We start from the raw sequence: 19629 nt of genomic DNA, 5'->3' as shown, positions 1-19629 counted from the left end.
ACCCATTTCTTTTAGGAGTCTTTGTCTTTTTTCCTCCATTCTTTTTGTTCCTCATCTCCATGTATTTTGTATCAGTTCCACTAGGCTTATCTTTGGTGAGGATGTACAAAAATACTGTATCCTTTATGTATATTTGCAGTAATGTGTTGATTCCCATTCCATGATGTTGGAACATACTGATTTGCCTTTTTTTTTAAGAGATATTTATTTTAGAGAGAGAGCATGTGCACAGGCAGGGGGAGGGGCAGAGGGAGAGGGAGAGAGAATCTCTCAAGCCAGCTCCCCACTCAGCAGGGAGCCCGATGCTGGGCTTGATCTCACAACCCTGAGATCAGGACCTGGGCCGAAATCGAAGAGTTGGATGCTGAACTAACTGAGCCACACAGACGCCCCAGAACATACTGATTTTCTTATTTGAGAAATGAATATAATACTACCTAGCCATTAAGCTATACAAGCAAAGCGTTAAGACTAAAATTGTGTAAGACATTTTGCCTAAACTTAGTGTATATTTATAGTAATACTTTTTCACATCAACCTAGAATTTTTGTGACTTACTCCCTATTAAGTATAAGGTGCAAAGTTCCCCATTCCATACATAGACGACGTGCACTGCTGAAAGAAAGTAGACAAGGGAGTGATTTCTTATGGCATCAAGGGGCAGTTTTCTGACCTTGCTGACTTATCCCCTTTAGAGTCTGAAAATCAGGCTCTCCTTTATACCTATAAAACTAAATGTTGCTTGTCTGTCCTTAGATAACCTTCCTTTGTTTATTCTGGAAATTGGGGATTTGTAGGATATGAAGCTATAAAGATAGTTTGCTGTTAGGTTTTGAAGATCCTGGAGTGCCATTCTAAAATTTTTAGATTTATTCATTAGGCATTGGGGTGCCATTGATTATGTTCAATTTATTCAGTAATTGGAATCATTATGAACAAAATGTTTCAGGAAGCTTGATTTGGTAGGCTGTAATGTACAGGATCAAACTGAAGAGAAGCCGAAGCTGGAACATCAGTCAGCTGTTTACTGTAGTATTTTCAGGGGTGGGGGCAGAACAGGAAAGAGGAGAACTAATGTGCATTTAAGATGGTTGCAATTTTTTTTCTGTTCTTTCAGGATCCTCTTGTGCATTTATCAGAAGACGTGATAGCAAGAACCTACAACATTTTTGCTATTATGTTTCGATATGCAGTAGAGATACTAACCTGGGAAAAAGAAAGTGAATTGCCTGCAGATTTAGAGATAATGTAAGTACAACCCATTTATTTTTTGTATTCATATTTGCTCAAACTCTGTTTTAACCATTTTGATTCTAATTCCTCAGATTAAGTTTAATACAGCTAGGATAGAACATACTCTTTTTTAATAATTAGTTTTCAATAATACTTTATTTCATAGTTTTTTAATATGTGTGATCCACTTAGTTGGTAGAAGTTTCTCCCTGTTAATTGGTTAGTTTACTTAAGCCCCGTGTTTCAGGCACAGGCAGTTTTCTGTTCTTTGTGTGATAAACCTGGTAACTCTCACATTTTTACTGTTTGCATTTCGATTATTGAGGAGGTCGCAAACCTGTGACCAGAGAGCTGGATTCTGCCATAGCTGTATTAGGGTTAAGGGCTTACTTTTCCATGTGATATGCTTGCTTCAAGCAACCTTCCCTTTAACTTCTAATTCTAACCAAGTTTGTTGAAGTCCTGTTCATATTTAAGATTGATTACAAGTTGAAGTGAGGGTCTGATGAACCTCAGTGGTTTCTTTTTTGCTTTTTCAGTAGTGTCCTAGATACTTAGGTGTGGGTTAAGTGTTTTTATAAAGTGAGGTGTTAACTGTACTTTTTTGGAAATGTTGAAAATAGTGCCTTATGAATTTATCTTTACATATATCCATATATATCCACCTACATCCATATATGCCGTATGAATATATCTTCACAATTTCTTGCAGGTATTGCAGCTTGGTTTCCAGACCACTGCAATAAAGCAAGTCAAAGGAATTTTTTGGTTTCCCAGTACACACGAAAGTTATGTTTACACCATGCTGTAGTCTGATAACATTATGTATAAAAAACAAAGTACATAACCTTAACCTAAAAATACTTTATTGCTAAAAGATGCTAACCATCATCTGAGATTTCAGTGAGTCATAATCTTTTTCCTGGAGGAGGGTCCTGCCTCGATGTTGTTGATTGTGACTGATCAGGGTGGTGGTGGCTGTGGGTTGGGGTGGCTGTGGCAGTTTCTTAAAATAAGACAACAGTGAAGTTTGCCGCATTGATTGGCTCTTCCTTTCACTTGAACACTTAGAGGCCATTATAGAGTTTCAGTATTGTGTCTCGGAATACGGAGGCCCAGGGAGAGGGAGAGAGACGAGGAAACAGCTGGTCAGTGGGGCAGTCAGAACACATACAACATGTATACTTAAGTTTGCAATCTTAAATGGTTGTGGTTCCTGGTGCTCCAAAACAGTTATGACAGTAACATCAAAGATCACTGATCTCAGATCACCATAACAAATACAATAATGATGAAGTTTGAAGTATTGTAAGAATTACTAAAATGTGATACAGAGACATGACATGAGCAAATGCTGTTGGAAAGATGGCTTTGAAGAGGCTTGTTCAACACAGGGTTGCCACAAACCTTCAATTTGTAAAAACAAACAAAAAAACCCAAAACCCACAATATCTTCAAAGTGCAGTAAAACAAGATGTGCCTGTACTTCAAGTTGGGAACCATTGATCAAAGATCCAAATTTAGACCCTAGAGAATAGAAGAGTTTTGTTTTTATTTTTTCATTTCATTGTAGGTTCAAAACCACCAGTATAGAAGGAAAAAGAATGTAACTTGCTTCTCTTGTACTGTTTTCCTATCTTAGTAAATGGCATCCCATCTACCCAGAAACTTGAATCACCTATACCCATTTAGATTTCAAGTCCAGCTGGTTCTCCCTGCATCAAATCATTCAACTTCTGTTCCTCTCCATTATTACTCTCCTACTCCAAATTAATTAATTTCATCATTGACAACATTGCCTCCCTAACTGAACTGCCGTATCTATTTTTGTCCCTCATGATTCATTCTCCACATGGTAGCAAAGTGAACTTAAAGGCAAATTTGACTGTTATTTTTTTTTAGTATCTCTAATGTAAATCCCAATGTGGGGCTCGAACTCCTGACCCCGAGATCAAGAGTCACATGCTCTTCTAACTGAGCCAACCCGGTGCCCCAGTGGATTGTAGAATATTTAAGCAGGATCCCTGGTGCTTACCCACTAGATGCCAGTGACACTCCTGCCCCAGTCATGACAACAGAAAATGTCTCTAGACTTTGCCAAGTGGTCATCTATGAGAGATAGAGGAAAATTGCCTCCAGTTGAGAACCATTGATAGCCAATTTTGACTTTAGGTCTCAGATTACTTCTCTGGCAGTTCTCTGAAGTCCCAGACCTGTTTTACCCTGTTGCAGCATTTTGTTCTTCTTGATAAAAGCCAGTTCACTTAGAATTGCATGTCTAATATGTATCTTCCCCAACAGATGGTAGTGTCATAGAGCATGGGGATGGGACCCCAGATGACTTTGTTACAGATCGTGCCCAGTACCTAACACATTCCCTAGAACTAGAAACAAGTATGCTCTTACTTAATCAGCCTAGAGCTAGAGAATATGCAATTAGATAATATATAATTAATGTTTTATGCCACAGAGAGAAGAGGGATACCTACTATTGCATGCTGTTCAATGATGAGGTGCATACCTATGAACAAGTTATTTATACCCTTCAGAAAGCTGTTAACTGTACACAAAAAGAAGCCATTGGCTTTGCAACTACAGTAGATCGAGATGTAAGTAATTTCATTATATTGATGTGACATAATAAATTTGAACTTTTATTACAGGTAAACTATTCTGGGAAAGTTGAATAGGCTATTTTTGTTTTAAAGATTTTATTAATTTGAGAGAGTGAGTGAGAGAGAGAAAGAGCACAAGTAGAGGGGAGGAGCAGAGGCAGAGGGAGAAGCAGACTCCCCACCAAGCAGGGAGCCCAATGTAGGGCAGGATCCCGGGACTCTGGGATCATGACCTGAGGGCAGATGCTTAACTGACTAAGCCACCCAGGTGCTCCTAGGCTATTTTTTTCTTAAATTTCATTTGAATATTGGTGCAGATATATATTGGTTATAAATGTAAGCTGTTGTCAGATAGAAAGTTTAGGAGGAAATGTAGATACAGTTGCTCTCATTCTACCCAGTGATTAGAAATCCTCAGTTATGGGGCGCTTGGGTCGCTCAGTCGGTTAAGCATCTGCCTTCAGCTCAGATCATGATCCCAGGATCCTGGGATCGAGTTCCGTGTCAGGCTCTCTGCTCAGTGGGGAGTCGTCTTCTCCCTCTGCTCCTACCCCAACTTGTGCTCTCTCGCTCGCTCTCTCTCTCTCACTCTGTCTCTCAAATAAAGAAATAAAATCTTAAAAAAATATATATTGGGTTATGAAAGTAGAAATTATAGCAACCTAGAAGAAAAATGTTATGTCGTTTAAGGAAATATACTTACTAATGTTTTGAAAATATTAGGATGGCTTTGAAGGAAAATATTTTAATAATTTACTTTTCATCATTGAATAGAATGAATGTTATAAAAATTAAAACTGACCGGAGTTGTTATATGCTCAAATATGTTTATTTGTTTACTGGATGAAAAGTTATTAATACTGAATATAATGTTTTTACGTTAATTTAAAATATCTTCATTTACCAGGGACGTAGGTCTGTTCGATATGGAGATTTCCAGTATTGTGAACAAGCAAAATCAGTAATTGTGGTAAGTAATTTAAAAACATGCCTACACTGTTATTTTTTTTACTAGTTTAAAACTTGTTCCATGTTTTGGCATTTATGAACACATTTTTCTGCCTTCATGAATGTAATGCCAACATCAACCAAAAATCATGTTTAATGATATGTTTCTTGAACATTGTATTATTGCTCTATCTAGTTTTTTTAAGGTATATAAGATTAATATTGAAAATGAATGTTTACATGAGATGTAGATGTTCTGCCTTCCAGTTTCTGTATCAGAGACATCTTAGTGTTTCATTTTTGTTTTGTTTTTGATAGGGTGTCACGTTACTTTTTAGGACTTAAACTGGCCTTTAGCACCAAGATTAGAATTCAAGGGAAGTTGTTTCTTGGTAACTTATAGCAAGGTATGCTGCATATACTAGTAGTACTTAGTGTATTATTTCTCTAAAGAAAACTATTCCCTGCATTTATATTTATTTTAAAAATAAGAATTATTTTAAGCTATTCCATGTAAATGAATTTTATATAAATGTCCTTTTTTGGTAAATATTTTAAATATGCAGATAAAAATGCCTGTATGCCCACATTATGCAGCATTTTCTTCATACTTTACGTAAATAGTATAGAGGACCCTTTATTATCCCTTCTTTATCCCATTCCCTTTTCTCCTACCCTAGGGATAACTACTTTTATTCATTCATTTGTTCGTTCTTCTGCGTGCCTTTATACTTCCTTTTATTAAATCTGTCAACATTATATGTATTGATTTGGAGGCCTTTAAACATTTCATAGTGTTTCATAACAAGATTCATACTGGATGTATTATACTGCAACTTTCCATTTCAGTGTTGATACTAGGTTTATGTATGTTGATGCATGTACCTGTGAAGCATTCCATTGATAACTTTACCATAATTTCTCCATTCTCCTGCTGATGGACAATTAGGATAATTCCTTTTTTTTTTTTTTTTTTTTGCTAACCGTCCTGCTGTGGACATTGTTTTTTCTCTTTGTTGCATAGATGCAAAAGTTTCTCTAGGGTATATACCAAGAAATGGGATTTCTGAGTTGTTAGGGTATGAGCATTTTCATCTTTACTAGATTTTGCTAAGTTTGTCTCCAAAATAGTGGCACTAATATACATGCCAACCAGGGTGTATAGAGAGTTCCCATTTCTCCACAACTTTGTCAAAACTGTATGTTGTCAGATTTTTTAATTTTTGCCAATTTCATTTGTATGAATGGCATCTCGTCAATTAAATTTGCATTGCCTTACTTATGAGTATCTTATTTCATATATTTTTTTAAGATTTTATTTATTTGACAGAGAGAGCACAAGTAGGCAGAGCGGTACACAGAGGGAGAGGGAGAAGCAGGTTCCCCATTGAGCAGAGAGCCTGATGCAGGGCTCAGTCCCAGGACCCTAGGATCATTAGGGGTTCTTTATGTAACCTGAATTGTGGTCTTTTGTTGCAAATATCGTTTCTCAAGATGTGGCCTAATTCACGTTCGTCTCTGGTGCCTTTCGTTGAGCAAAAGTTTTAAATTTTAATGTAGCAAAATACATCTTTTTCTTTATGATTTGTACACTTTATGTCTTATTTAAAAAATTCTTTCTTGATGTCTGGACATACTCAATATAATAATGCACGAGAAACTATACTGTGGTTGAGTAAAAGAATATTTCCATTTTTAGGAAATGCAGACTGAGTGTTAAGTGATAAGGAGGCATGATGCAGGGTGCATATAACATACCCTCAATCGTCCTTCAGGTTTTTTTGTTTTGTTTTGTTTTAAGTGCATATATGTCTATCTGTGGAGAGAGAAAAATAAGGTGGAAATGAGAAAGCAGTTGGGATAAAAGGTTTATAATAGATGAATCTGAGTAAAGCTCAGATTTTTCCTTATATTGGTTGCTTTATAACTTCTTATGTTTAGTAGTATCATTTCAATTTTTCCTTTAAAAAAATTAGTATTTATAATCTCTAGTGGCATGTATGTAGATATATTCATAATATAGAAAAGAAAGACCAGAAATAGATACTAGCTAGAAGGAAAATCTAGGAAACTATAAGTACATTCTAAGGGAGGAGGAGAGCTTCTTAACCAATACTAGAACCCCAGGAGTTAAAACAGAAATGTATTTTCTGGCTACATAAAAAATTAGCATAGCAAGATATTCCATAAACAAAGTCAAGAGACAAACAGTAGATTTAGCAAAATTATTTCTAACATAGAGGATGGACATTTAATGTTTATGATAAACAGAATACTCATAGATTGTCAAGTAGGGAACAAACAATGAAATAGAAAAATGGACATAGGTTATGGAAAGGCAATTAGAGCAGAGAAAAATCTAGGCAGTACTGACTAGTATACATGAAGAGACTCACTCATTAGTAATCAGTAAAATGACAGGGAGATTTCATATTCATCAGGTTGGAGAGGTTAGAGTAATAAAATACCTTACCGCCAGAGATGCGGAGAATAGGAATGCTTGTGTAAAATAAATTGCTACCGGATTTGGGGAGATAATTTAGTAGCATCTATCTATTCTTTCCTAAGAATTTATCCCATAGAAATGTAAGCACTAGCAAGTGTGTATACAAAGATGTTCAGTGCTGCTTTTTTTGTAGTCAAAGAAGACTGAAAACAAAGGGAATATGAATGCCCTTCTCTAGAGGATGTTTGAATAAATCCACACCACAGAATATTATGAGTCATTAACCCAAAAAAAGTGGTTAACGCAAAGATGCACAAGAGTATGTATAGTATCCCATTTCTGTAAATCAAATAAAAATCTTTATAAATGTATACATATATAATACATAGATAGAGAAAATATGCAAAGATGTACTGTGTTAATGTGGGTTATGGGGATGGGATGAAGTTGGGGGTAGAAAGATGATCCAAACAAAAAATGAGAAGGGGGAATAAAAATAAAAAATTGTGATACACTTAAGTAGACATTTCTTCAAAGAAGGTATACAAATTACCAATAAGCTCATGAAAACATGCTCAACATCACTAATTAGGGAAATACAAATAAAAACCATGATGAGATACCACCTGATACCCATTTGGGTAGCTATTATAAACAAAGAAAAACCATAACATCACCACAGGTGTTGGCAAGGATATGGAGAAATTGCAACCCTTGTGCACACTGCTGGTGGGAATGTAAAATGGTACAGCTACTATGGAAAACTGTAATGTGGTTCCTCTAAAAATTAAAAAGAGAATTACCATATGATTCAGCAGTTTTGCTTTTGGGTATATGCACAAAAGAATTGAAAGGAGGGTCTAGGAGATATTTGTACACCTATGTTCATAGCAGCATTGTTATTCACAGTAGACAAAAGACAGGACAACTCAAGTGTCTATTGATGGATGAATGGATAAATAAAATCTATATACATACAATAGATTATCATTCAGCCCTAAAAAGGAAGAAAATTCTGATGCATGCTACAATATAGATGAACCTTGAGGACATTATACTAAGAGAAATAAGCCAGTCACAAAAAGATAAATACTGTATGATTCTGTTTATATGATACCTATAGTGTTTGGTGGGTATAGAGTTTGGGTTTTTCAAGATAAAAAGAGTTCTGGAGATTGGTTACACCACAGTGTGAATGTACTTAACAGTTCTGAACTGGACACTTAAAAATGGTTACATTGGAAATTGTAGTTTATTATACAATAGGGGTTTTTTTTAAGTATTGATAACATCACTTCTGTACAGTGAAGCAAATTACTTAAATAAATATGTAATTGCATTTAAGAAATTAAAGACCTAGAACAAATGTTAGCATTTAAATAATTTCTAATTGGTGGGGCAGATTTTCAAGTATAGGACCAAAGATTAAGGTTACTCATAAGCTATAACTTCTTACTTTTTTGTAAGAATCCTAAGATTCTTTCTAGATCCTAAATTAGGATCTGAGTAAAGCAAGCCAAGTGGTATTTTTCTTATACTCATACATGAAAAAAAATTCTCATGTAATGATGAGAGTATAATTATATTAAATAAAAATACTAGCTTTTTTCTATAAGATAGCCTTTTTGTTTTTTCATTCTGCCATTTCTTTTTAAGAGAAATACCAGTAGACAGACAAAACCACTCAAAGTTCAAGTTATGCATTCGTCTATTGTCGCACATCAGAATTTTGGTTTGAAACTTTTGTCGTGGCTGGGAAGTATTATTGGATATTCAGGTAGGTTCAAAAAACTTTTGGAAAAAATATCAAGTGAAATAATTTCTTGCTTTAATTTCACATTTTAAAATACCACCTCAGAATATCTTTATGCACAGAAAAACCCATGTTTCTCAAATTTTGATCCACAGGATTTTTTTATATGCATACAAAGGATTCTGTGTTCAAATAAATGCAGGAAATACTGGGTTAAACAATAGTAAATGACTTTAATATGCTAATGAAATCTAAATCTCACAGACTTAATAAAAGAACCTTTTTTTTTTTTTTAACCCCATTCTGTGGAACTCTGTTCTACTGAGCAAGCTGGAAAATACTACTGTAAATAAAATCTAAATGATTAGCAGTTTAAAGGATGCAACACTAATGCTGATATCTTTTGTTTTAACTCCTCCAACTTTTGATTACTGATAATTTGCAACTCCAAACACTTGCAGATTTGAAGTTACTGATTTATATTTGGTATTTTTTGTCTTTCCACATTCCACAAATTAGATAATCTTTTTAATGTTTTAACAGAATGAAGAACCCACATGGCTAATGCCAAAAATACAAGTTTGGTATATAAAATAGAACACTAAAGAGAAAAATAGGAATAGATCTAAGCTATCTGTCATACTGTTCTTTAGAAAGCAAGAGAAGTGGTTTGGATAAATGACATTCTGATGTTTATTATAAAGAGAATTCTAAAATATTTGTATTAAAAGAGCATTGCCACATTGTGAACGGACAGTTGAAAAAATATGGAGGTATTGAAATTTAGGAGACCATGTTTGCTTGACTTTTTAAATGTCTCTCCAATTATTTTTCTTATCCTCAATCTTTTGTTTTGGTGTTTTCCATTGGATACCTATGCACCAAGTTCTGTGCTAGAGTAGTAATGAATAGTATCATGGAAGCAATTTCCTGCCAAAATTTTTTGGAGATATTTACCCTTAATTATTTAAAGATTTTGTCTCTTATTTAATATTTATATACGTATTTCTCTTTAGCTTTATAAACAATTTCTCTTTGGTCACTTTTATAATTTTAAAATTACTCCATTTTTTTCCTGATTTTGTATGTTTATAGAAGACTAAAAACTGATTTTAATTATAAGCATGAAACATAAAGGTATTAAAGTTTTGGTTATGTTAATGCTTATGTTAATATTTGAAGAACTTTTTTTTTTTAAGTTCAGCATTTAGAAGATGTAGGACTTTGTTTTCCAGGACCTTTCACATCGTAGGTACACATAGGCTCACAGGGAACATTTGTTTAATGAGTGGAAACATTTTGCATAGCACTGATAAATGGACTGGTATTTATTATAGTACAGAGGCCATGCATTCTTTTTTTTAAATGGTAGCACAATTATATATTATACCTACCTTCAATTATCATGGGATGTAACAATTTTATTATAATCTGGTTTAATTAACATAGGTGCTTAAAGAACTGTATTTAAATTTTTTACAGCATAAGAGGTTGTTGCCCTTCTGACAGGCTTATATTTCAGTATTTTGGAATAAGTGTTGGTGTATAATGCAGGATTTGGAATTTTTCTCCTTTTTGTGAAAATGTTAATATGTTTACTTTTCCTGAATAAATTTGACCAGTTAGTAAACATGTAAAACTCTATAGGTTCACTGGAACATTTCTATTAAAATGTCATTTTATTTTAATACTTGAAGTTCCTATTTCATTGACTACTTTTCTTCCTGTTTTAAGATGGGCTTCGCCGCATTTTATGTCAAGTTGGTTTACAAGAAGGGCCAGATGGTGAAAACTCTTCTCTAGTGGACAGATTGATGCTTAATGATTCCAAATTGTGGAAAGGTAATCTTTTAACTACTCTCAAGGTATAGGAGAACCTTAAATAAGTAATTGGGAAAAGGTTTTTTTGGTTTTTTTATTTTTTCATTTGGGAAGGCATTTATTAAATATATTTATAGTTTTTAGAATTAGCACATGTAGTCTTATTATTTGGAAAAAACATAAACAGGTTTTGGAGTCCATGACCCAAATTAAATAACCTTTATATTTTGTTAGAAAACTATTTTTAGAAGAACTAATTTTTTAAGAAGCAGTCTGCTTCTCTCTGCCTTGCCTCCCTGCTTATGCTCACTCTCAAATAAATAAAAATAAAATACTTTTTAAAAAAAGCAGATTGCAAACATTTTATACTGAAGAACACATTTAGAGTTTTGCTCTTGAGACTTAAAATACATTTGAACATATAAAAACTTTGAAAATGTAATTTTTGGCTTGTTTGATACATTCTTAGTTTACATCTACTCTTTTTGTAAAAGGTGCTAGGAGTGTGTATCATCAGTTGTTTATGAGCAGTCTACTTATGGATTTGAAATACAAGAAATTGTTTGCTGTTCGATTTGCAAAGGTAAGTAGTCTCTCAGTTTGAAATTTAACAAAGTAGGTTATATACAGAGTAAATATAATCCATGATTATATCCAGGCTTTATAATATTAGCAACTAATAGTAATATGTCACTGTGTTGATTTTAAATTCTAAGAAACTTCAGTAGATGATCTTTTTATCTTTTATAAATAGAATATAATTCCAGCAGTAAGGCTTTTTTTTCATCACCTGGATACAAATACCCAACTGTGAAATGTATATGATATCAAATGATAAATGAAGAATTTAAACCTATGCCATTGTGAATTATGTATGATATTATTCCCATTAAAATTTGTATAAGGGAAAGATAATCTTAGCTGAAATGACATGTATATATGGATGTGATTTAAGAATCATGAACTCTTGGTTGTCAATATTGTTGAATTATATTCTTCTCCCTTTTCATTGTATGTGTTTATTTTTTTAATTCACCTGAATTAGGAGTTCTTAATCAAGGAAGCATGTAAGGATAATATGGGGAGCTCTTTCAAAATATATGTCTTTGTGTCCCATTCTCAAACTTAATGAGACAAATTCACCAAGAATGGGTTCCAAGCATGTGTACTTGGAAAGAGCCATCAGGTGATTCTGATATATATCCATAAGAAACAAAAATCTGGTTTCATGAGAGACCATGTAGAGCTGCTGTGGTTTAGCCCTACTGGTGTACAGTAACATCCCAGGATTTTAGAAGCTGTTACTCCTATTTGAGCTCATAAATTGCCATTGTGCTCAAGAAGACTATATAGTGAATCAGTATTTATACAAAATTTATTGGTAGAAGTCATTTCGTTATCATTCTCATAGCAGTGTTATCTTATTGACTCCTCCAGCACTGACTTTTCATTATAATCCTTAAACATTTGGTCAAAGTGGATTAGAGGTGAATCTCCCCCTTGTTGTTTAGAATTACCAGCAGTTGCAGAGAGATTTTATGGATGATGATCACGAGCGAGCAGTGTCCGTGACTGCTCTGTCTGTCCAGTTCTTCACCGCACCTACTCTGGTGAGTAGTGCTTGCCTTTTCTTTGTAACTGATAGCTGGCACTCCTTGCCTTTTTTTGCCTTCTTAATAGAACTATGAGCGTTTGCAGAGTGATTATGTGACAGATGACCACGACAGAGAGTTTTCAATCGCAGACCTCTCGGTTCAGATATTCACGGTTCCTTCACTTGTAAGTACTAAAAGACTAAGAAGAACTTTCTTGTTTGCCATTGACAGAAGTAAAGCTTTAAAATACTAGAGAATGAAGATCTGTATATTCCTGAATAGAATAATGTTTTATTAATGGGTGATTGGACTTCAGACACCTTCAGCCATACTAGAACATAGCCTTCAGTATGTAATCTAGAAAGAAAAAATCATTTAAACTTAATCTGTACATTCTCTCACTACTTCCCTGAGGTTTTGAACTGGTAAGTTAAAAATTAAGCAGTTTGGTTTAACAAATGTATACATTAGAAACAGCATATTATATATAATCTCGCATTTTGAGAAGCTCCCTTCCCCCCAGTAGGGGAAGGGGTAGCTAAGGCAATTGAATCACAGTGATTGTGGGTGGTCTTATACTAAGTTTTACTAGTTGCCTGGGAAAGCATCACTGTGTTTTAGTGCTATTCAGTAATTAAAATTCATATTTAAGTTACTTAACAAAAATGTTTTGAAATCTATTATTGATTGAGCACAGTTCTAAGCTTTGGGAATACAGCGGTGAACAAAAACAGATGTGGTCCTTGCCCTCATGGAACTTAAAATAATGGGAAAGACTCACAGAATTGGTTAATTAAAATTATAATGAAAACTAAGAATTTGGTTGTTTTGCAAGAGAATAATAGAGAGATCTGACCTTTTCCCAAAGTTCAGAGAGGGATTCTGTAAGGAAGGCACCATTATGTGGGGTCATGAAGGAAAGTTCATTTAAAGGGACCAACACTTAAGCAGGTCCTGAAGTAGGAAAGTTCCTACCCAGGAAACAGAAGGAAAACCAGCACAGTTGAAGATCTTTCAATATGGAATAAAATGAGACCAGAAACGAAGGCAGGTACTTAATTGTGTAGTATTCTAGGGTTATTTTCCTTAAAAAGTTGCATTTTCCAGTTTTTTTGTTTATTTATTTGTTTTTAACGAGTGTTTTTCCCAGGATTACCTTTATGTTGAAGGATGTATTCTAGTACAGTTGAAGCTGTCTGTACCCACTAATGAGATACTATAGGCCAAGTGAAGGATTTTGGTTTTATGGGAAAGCAGTGAAGAGTTTTAAGTGGCATTTACATCATCATGTTTGTGATTTTTAAAAGATCATGCTATGCTGTTTGTAATTTGGAGAACAAATTGACAGGGGGGCAAAAGTGAGTATGGGGAACCTAATTAGAAGCTGATGCAATGATCCAGACAAGAATTGGTGGTAACTTGAGCTGGGATTGTGACAGTGGATATGAGTTGTGAGAGAGATTTAAGTGGTAAAAGCTACAGAATTGGCCAGACTTGGGTTTGAGGGATCAGTTGGTGATTGGTTGTTCGATTGGAGGGAAAGGGTAAAGATGACTCCCAGGTTTGTGACTTGCAGCCCAGTGGATGTCATGCCACTTGGACAGGGGGTTTTGGAAAACGAGTAGGATTTGTGAAGAGAGAAAGCGATGGCTTTCATTTTAGTCAGGGATGTTTGAGAAGTCTCTGGGATATTCCCATGTGTGTTCCTATCTGTGCATCCTCCATTGATCTGTTTGTCCATTTCCATGTCAGTACCCAGTTTTAATAATTTTAGCTTAATATTCTGTTTTGATATCTTGTAGGGCTAAATCTTCCATTTTTCTTTTCAAATAATTTCTTTAATGTTCTCAGGCTTTTTTTTTTTAAGATGAACTAAAATCACAAAAAAACACATTAGGATTTTGATTGAAAATGTATTTAAAGATACTTTGGGAAGAACTGATATCTTTGCAATATTGAGTATCCTCATCCAGGAACATAATTTGTCCTCATTTATTAAGTTTTATATTATGCTCTTATTACAAACTTCATAGTTCTTTTGTTACGGGTCTTACACATTTTTTATCTGGCTATGTCTGGTATGTAGGAAAAGCACTGATATAAAATGCCATCTTGTATCTGTCTGGTCCTCTTAATTAACATTTCTTCTAATATTTTGTGTTGATTCCTTGGGATTTTGAGTAATCTACAAGTAATTTTTGTTCTAATATTTCAACTTTTATTTTTTGTTTCTTGTCTGATTCCTTTAGTTAAAACAGTAGACAAATAGCATATGTACTCATTTATTCAGAACTTACTTATTTAGCACCTTTACTGAGTAGGTACTGTTGTGGACTCCGGAGATAAATACTGCAGTAAACGAAGCAGACAAAAGTCCCTGTTCCCATGGAATTTATAGTCTAATTGGGAAGAGACAGATATACAAACAGTTGTATACCATTTATAAATCAAGTGTTGGTAAGTGCTATGAAGTAGAAAAGCAGGCTAAGGGGATAGAGAGTGACTGTGAAAAGGTCATATTTTATACAAGGTTATCAGAAGGCCTCTCAGAGAAGTAGTGTTTGTACAGGAACCTGAAGAAAGTGAGAGATGAGTAATGTGACTAACCGGTGGAAGAGCTTCCTGGGCAAGTACAAAAGTTCTGAGATGAATGTGCACTTGGCATTTTGGAAGAAAGAATCCCAAACAGGCCAGTGTTGCTAGATAAATGAAGAAAATGGTCAATGACATCACTGAGTTTGGGGATAGGGTTGAAGATGGAATGGGCAAGGCCATTGTGAGAGCTTAGGTCTTTTGTCTAAAGAAAGTAGAAAAAGGGAAATAATAAAGAGCAGAAATTAATAAAACAAAGCAAATATACATAAGAAAAAAATCAGTACAACCAAGGGTTGGTTCTTTTAAAACAAGGAAAAGGAATAGATATCTAGAAAGACTAATATAAAATAGAAAACCTTAATTTTAAAAAGGGCTGCAAAAAAGTATAGGCCTTACAGATATTAAGTAGAAAATAAGACAGTATTGGAACCAACTTAAATCAGTATAATTGGAAATTTGGGTGAAATGAACAGATTCCTAAGAAAACCCACAGGTTATTAAAAGAGAAACAAGAAACAGAAATTTTTAATTATTATAAAAATCTTCTCACAAGTCCCCAGGCCCAAGTGGCTACACTGGAGAATCCTTCCAAATATTTAAGAAATAGTACCTGTCTTACATAAACTTTTCCAGAAAACAGAGAAAGAGAATATACTGCCCAGTTTAATTGAATTCTCTGTTATCTTGATACCAAAACCCAACAAGGCAATGTATAAGAAAATTACCATCTAATCTCTCTCACAGATGAGGTTGCACAAATCAAATCAGGCAATATAGAAAAAGGATAATACATCACAACCAAGTTTGGTTTTTTCCCTTAACGAAAGAGTAGCATATAACATTTGGGGGGAAAAAATCAGCTGGCATAACTCACCTTATTAATGGACAGAAAAAAAATTACATCAAGTGCTTTTTCCAAATTAATGAAAATTCAACACTCGTAATTTAAAACAAAAAATACCTCATACCTACGAATGAAAGAGAACTTTAATCTGATAGAGTACCTAAGAACATTCTACGTAACATGAGTATTAAAAGCTTTTCCCCTGAGATCAGGAATAAGATTCCTGCTTTTATTCACCATATGATGACTACCATTCTTTCTGTAATTTCTTGAGATAGATGTTTAAATTGTTGGCTTTCAGTCTTTCTTTCCTGATAAGGGCATTTAATGCTTAAGTTTCCATCTAATCATAACGTTAGCTGCATCCCACAAGTTTGTAATGTCTTATTTTTACTATACAGTTCCAAAAATTCACTGAGTTCCTTCGTGATCTCTTCCTTGACCCATTTGTTCTTCTTTGTGATTATACTTCTTAGAGATATATTGCTAAATTTCAAAACAGCTGGGCATTTTCTAATTATTTTGTTACAAATTCTAGCTTAATTTCACTGTGGTCAGAGAACATGCTGATTTCAGTCCTCTGTTGAGTCTAGCTTTATGGACCAGAATGTTTTCAGTTTTGATAAATATCCTATGTGAACTTGAAAATAATGTATATTCTCTTATCATTGGGTGCAGTGTTTCTGTATGTCACTTAGGTCAGGTTTGTTCATTTTCATTGTGTCTTATATACTTACTAATTTTCTTGTTCCGCCAACTATTGAAGTATCTTAGAGTTTCCCACAGTGATCGTTGGATTTGTCTTTTTCCTTTTAGTTCTGTTTTTATATACCTGCTTTATATATATTTATGTTATTGAATACATACAGATTTAGAATTGTACCTCCTAGATTAATCCTTTTATCATTATGAATTATTTTTTTCATCTCAGATAATACTCCTCACTTAAAGTAATTTATCTGATACTACAGCAACAACTCCTTTTTTTGGTTAGTGTTTGCATAGTATGTCTTTTCCATTGTTACATTTTTAACTTTTTTTTTTTTTTAAGAGAGAGAGTGTGGGGAGTGGAGGGAGGGGCAGAGAGAGAAGGAGAGAGAGAATCTCAAGCAGGCTCCACACCCAGCGGTGGCTCAGTCATTTAAGCTTCCGATTCTTGATTTCAACTCAGGTCTTGATCTCAGGGTTGTGGCATCGAGCCCCATGTCAGGCTCTGTGCTCAGTATGGAGTCTGCTTGGGATTCTCTTCCTCTGCCCCTCCCTCTGCTCACACACACATGCTCTCTTTCTCTCTCTAAAATGGATAAATAAAATCTTAAAGTCATAGTCTGATAATGTCATTATCTAGATCATTTGTAGTTTTATTCCTATTTAAATTCTTTTATATTTTTGCCCCTTTTGATTTTTTAGTCATTTGAAATGCTTAATAACTTTTTATTGACATTTGTCTTAGGTTTCAGCAGTCTTGCTATGATTTATGTAGGTTTGATTTTCTTTACAGATATTGGAGTTTGTAGATATTGTATCCCTATGCTGGTGGCTTTCTCAGTTTTGGAAATTTTGGAGTCATTCTCTCCTCAAATATGGTTTCTGGGGCGCCTGGGTGGCTCAGTCGGTTAAGTGTCTGCCTTCGGCTCAGGTCATGATCTCAGGGTCCTGGGATCGAGCCCCACATCGGGCTCCCTGCTTAGCGGGAGTCTGCTGCTCCTTCTCCCTCTCCCCCTGCTTGTGTTCCCTCTCCCACTGTATCTCTCTCTGTCAAATAAATAAATAACATCTTTAAAAAAAAAAATAAGGCTTCTGCCCCATTCTCTTTCTCATTGCCTTCTGGTAGGATGTTTTTTATTACAAAATCTTAGACACTGCATGATATCTTTATCCTAAGAAGATTCCCCTTAATGTTAGGCAGCTGGAATGAGGCCCATCACCTTAGTCTAGTTAGGAATTGACATGACTCCAGGTTGTTTTGGCTAGACTCTGTCTTCTGAGTCATCCTCACCCCTGCAACATTACCCTCTAAGGGTTCCCAGTCAAGAGCCTAGAGAGTTCACTTGAGTTCTTCCCCTCTCTAGGGTCCTGAACTAGTTTTGTTTCCTCCGCTTGCTAAAACTGCCACATTGCTCCTTTGCTCTTCTAGTCTTTCTGCTCTTAGATTTCTAAGGCCTGCACAGCTTCAGAATTTTGCAGATGTCTTATGGGGAAAGCTGAAAGGAAGTTGGACTCCATTCCTACCCTTCTGTTCTTACTAGAGTCCTGGCCACCCCACTCCCCACACCAGCTAAACTTAGGTTTTTCTCCCTGTTAGCAGTGTTGTCAGACTCTTTCCCAGGATCTTCCATCTCATTTTGCCCTGCTCCCAGAAGAGTCAGATGCTGAAGGAAAAGCAGCTGCAGGTTTTTGGCTCATCTCCCTCTGCCGTGGCCCTTCTCTATGGTTTTATCCCCTCGAATTCTTACTGCCTCAGCAGCTCTCTGATGATTTCAAACTTTTTTTCCTAATTGATCTTTTCTGGTTGTTCTTGGGGGGAAATGTTGGTCAGCCTCAAGTTTCTTCCATCATGACTGGAAGCAGAAGAGTACATGGATAGTTTCTTGGAAAAGCACCATTAGTAATTCATCTGCCTATCCCTGCTTAAAAATCAATTGCCGAGATATTAGTGAAATGTAATATATCAGTAATAGAATCCCATATATTGGTCTTTTGGGTTAACTGAAAATTCAGTCTTCATTTTTAAATAGGCTGGTCAAGAACCAATACTAATAATTCAAGTGATTAACAGTTCTTACTTTGTTCTAAATTGTTTTTATTAAATGTGCCCTAATTTATAGTCAACATTACCCTTTATGCTCTATCATGTTTAGTTTAACTAAAAGTATGTTCACAGGCCATTATTATTCAATAATGTTTTTCAGAGGGGCACCTGGGTGGTTCAGTCAGTTTGGTCATCCGACTCTTGATTTCAGCTCAAGTCCTGATCTCAGGGTGGTGAGATTGAGCCCCATGTTGGGCCCTGTGCTCATTGTGGAGTCTGCTTGGAATTCTGGCTCTCCCTCTGCCCCTGCCCCTCCTGCTGTGCACGCTCTCTCTCAAAATAAATAAATAAATAAAATCTTCATAAAAAATAAAGATTTTTCAGAGTCTTAGCAGGGACTGTGGCCCATTTTGAATATGTAATGAGCCTTGCAACACAAGATTGAATACAAATTACATAAAATGAATAAAATTGTAATTAAGGTGAGTAGCAGAAATGTTTTTTTATTATTTTTTTTTAAAGGTTTTATTTATTTGACACAGAGAGATAGCGAGAGCAGGGACACAAGCAGGGGGAATGGGAGAGGGAGAAGCCGGCTTCCTAAACTTGATGTGGGACTCAATCCCAGGACCCTAGGATCATAACCTGAACCGAAGGCAGACACTTAATGACTGAGCCACCGAAGCATTCCACAGTAATATATTTTAAAGCAAAGAGAATTGTAGGCATTTAAGAATTAAGCAGTTTTTTAGGGTGATAAGAAGTACTAGAACTATATAATAATGTTAGATATTTAATGTCAAAGATTATCTTGAAAGTTTAGCGATAATCTAGGCATGAGGTGATAAAGCCAAGCACTTAAAGTGTTTTGTTCTTCTTTTCTGTTGTAACTTTGGAAAATATGCTTTCTCTAGTTTTCTTTTTAGAAGTAGAAATGCCTTGAATAACTCTCCTCTTTCAGTGGGACAGTACTAATGGGCATCTTATTGATTTTTTTTTTAAGTTGGCACCCATGACAATCATAATC

The 19629-nt window shown here is 35.0% G+C and overlaps 1 protein-coding gene across 7 annotated transcripts in view; it reads left to right on the top strand.

Moving 5' to 3' along the window:
• Positions 1-19629, top strand: part of UBR2 (ubiquitin protein ligase E3 component n-recognin 2) — a 118057-nt gene that overhangs the window by 43910 nt on the left and 54518 nt on the right. For 6 of the 7 annotated variants that reach the window (XR_003521310.1, XM_027601321.2, XM_027601320.2 and 3 more), the window contains exons 5-11: positions 1118-1248; positions 3704-3842; positions 4756-4818; positions 8899-9019; positions 10730-10837; positions 11311-11399; positions 12497-12595. Coding sequence is in view for 6 of the 7 variants with exons in the window: in XM_027601321.2 (XP_027457122.1) it covers positions 1118-1248; positions 3704-3842; positions 4756-4818; positions 8899-9019; positions 10730-10837; positions 11311-11399; positions 12497-12595 (750 nt within the window). In the remaining variant the exon portion in view is untranslated. Of the gene's footprint in view, positions 1-1117; positions 1249-3703; positions 3843-4755; positions 4819-8898; positions 9020-10729; positions 10838-11310; positions 11400-12327; positions 12427-12496; positions 12596-19629 lie in introns of all 7 variants that reach the window. The other variant, XM_027601319.2, reaches the window with a different exon arrangement.

This window comes from Zalophus californianus, chromosome 7 (genome assembly GCF_009762305.2).
Source record: "Zalophus californianus isolate mZalCal1 chromosome 7, mZalCal1.pri.v2, whole genome shotgun sequence".
Taxonomy (NCBI): Eukaryota; Metazoa; Chordata; class Mammalia; order Carnivora; family Otariidae; genus Zalophus; species Zalophus californianus.
The sequence above is the reverse complement of the archived record's forward strand: the minus strand, read 5'-3'. Positions and strand labels throughout refer to the sequence as shown.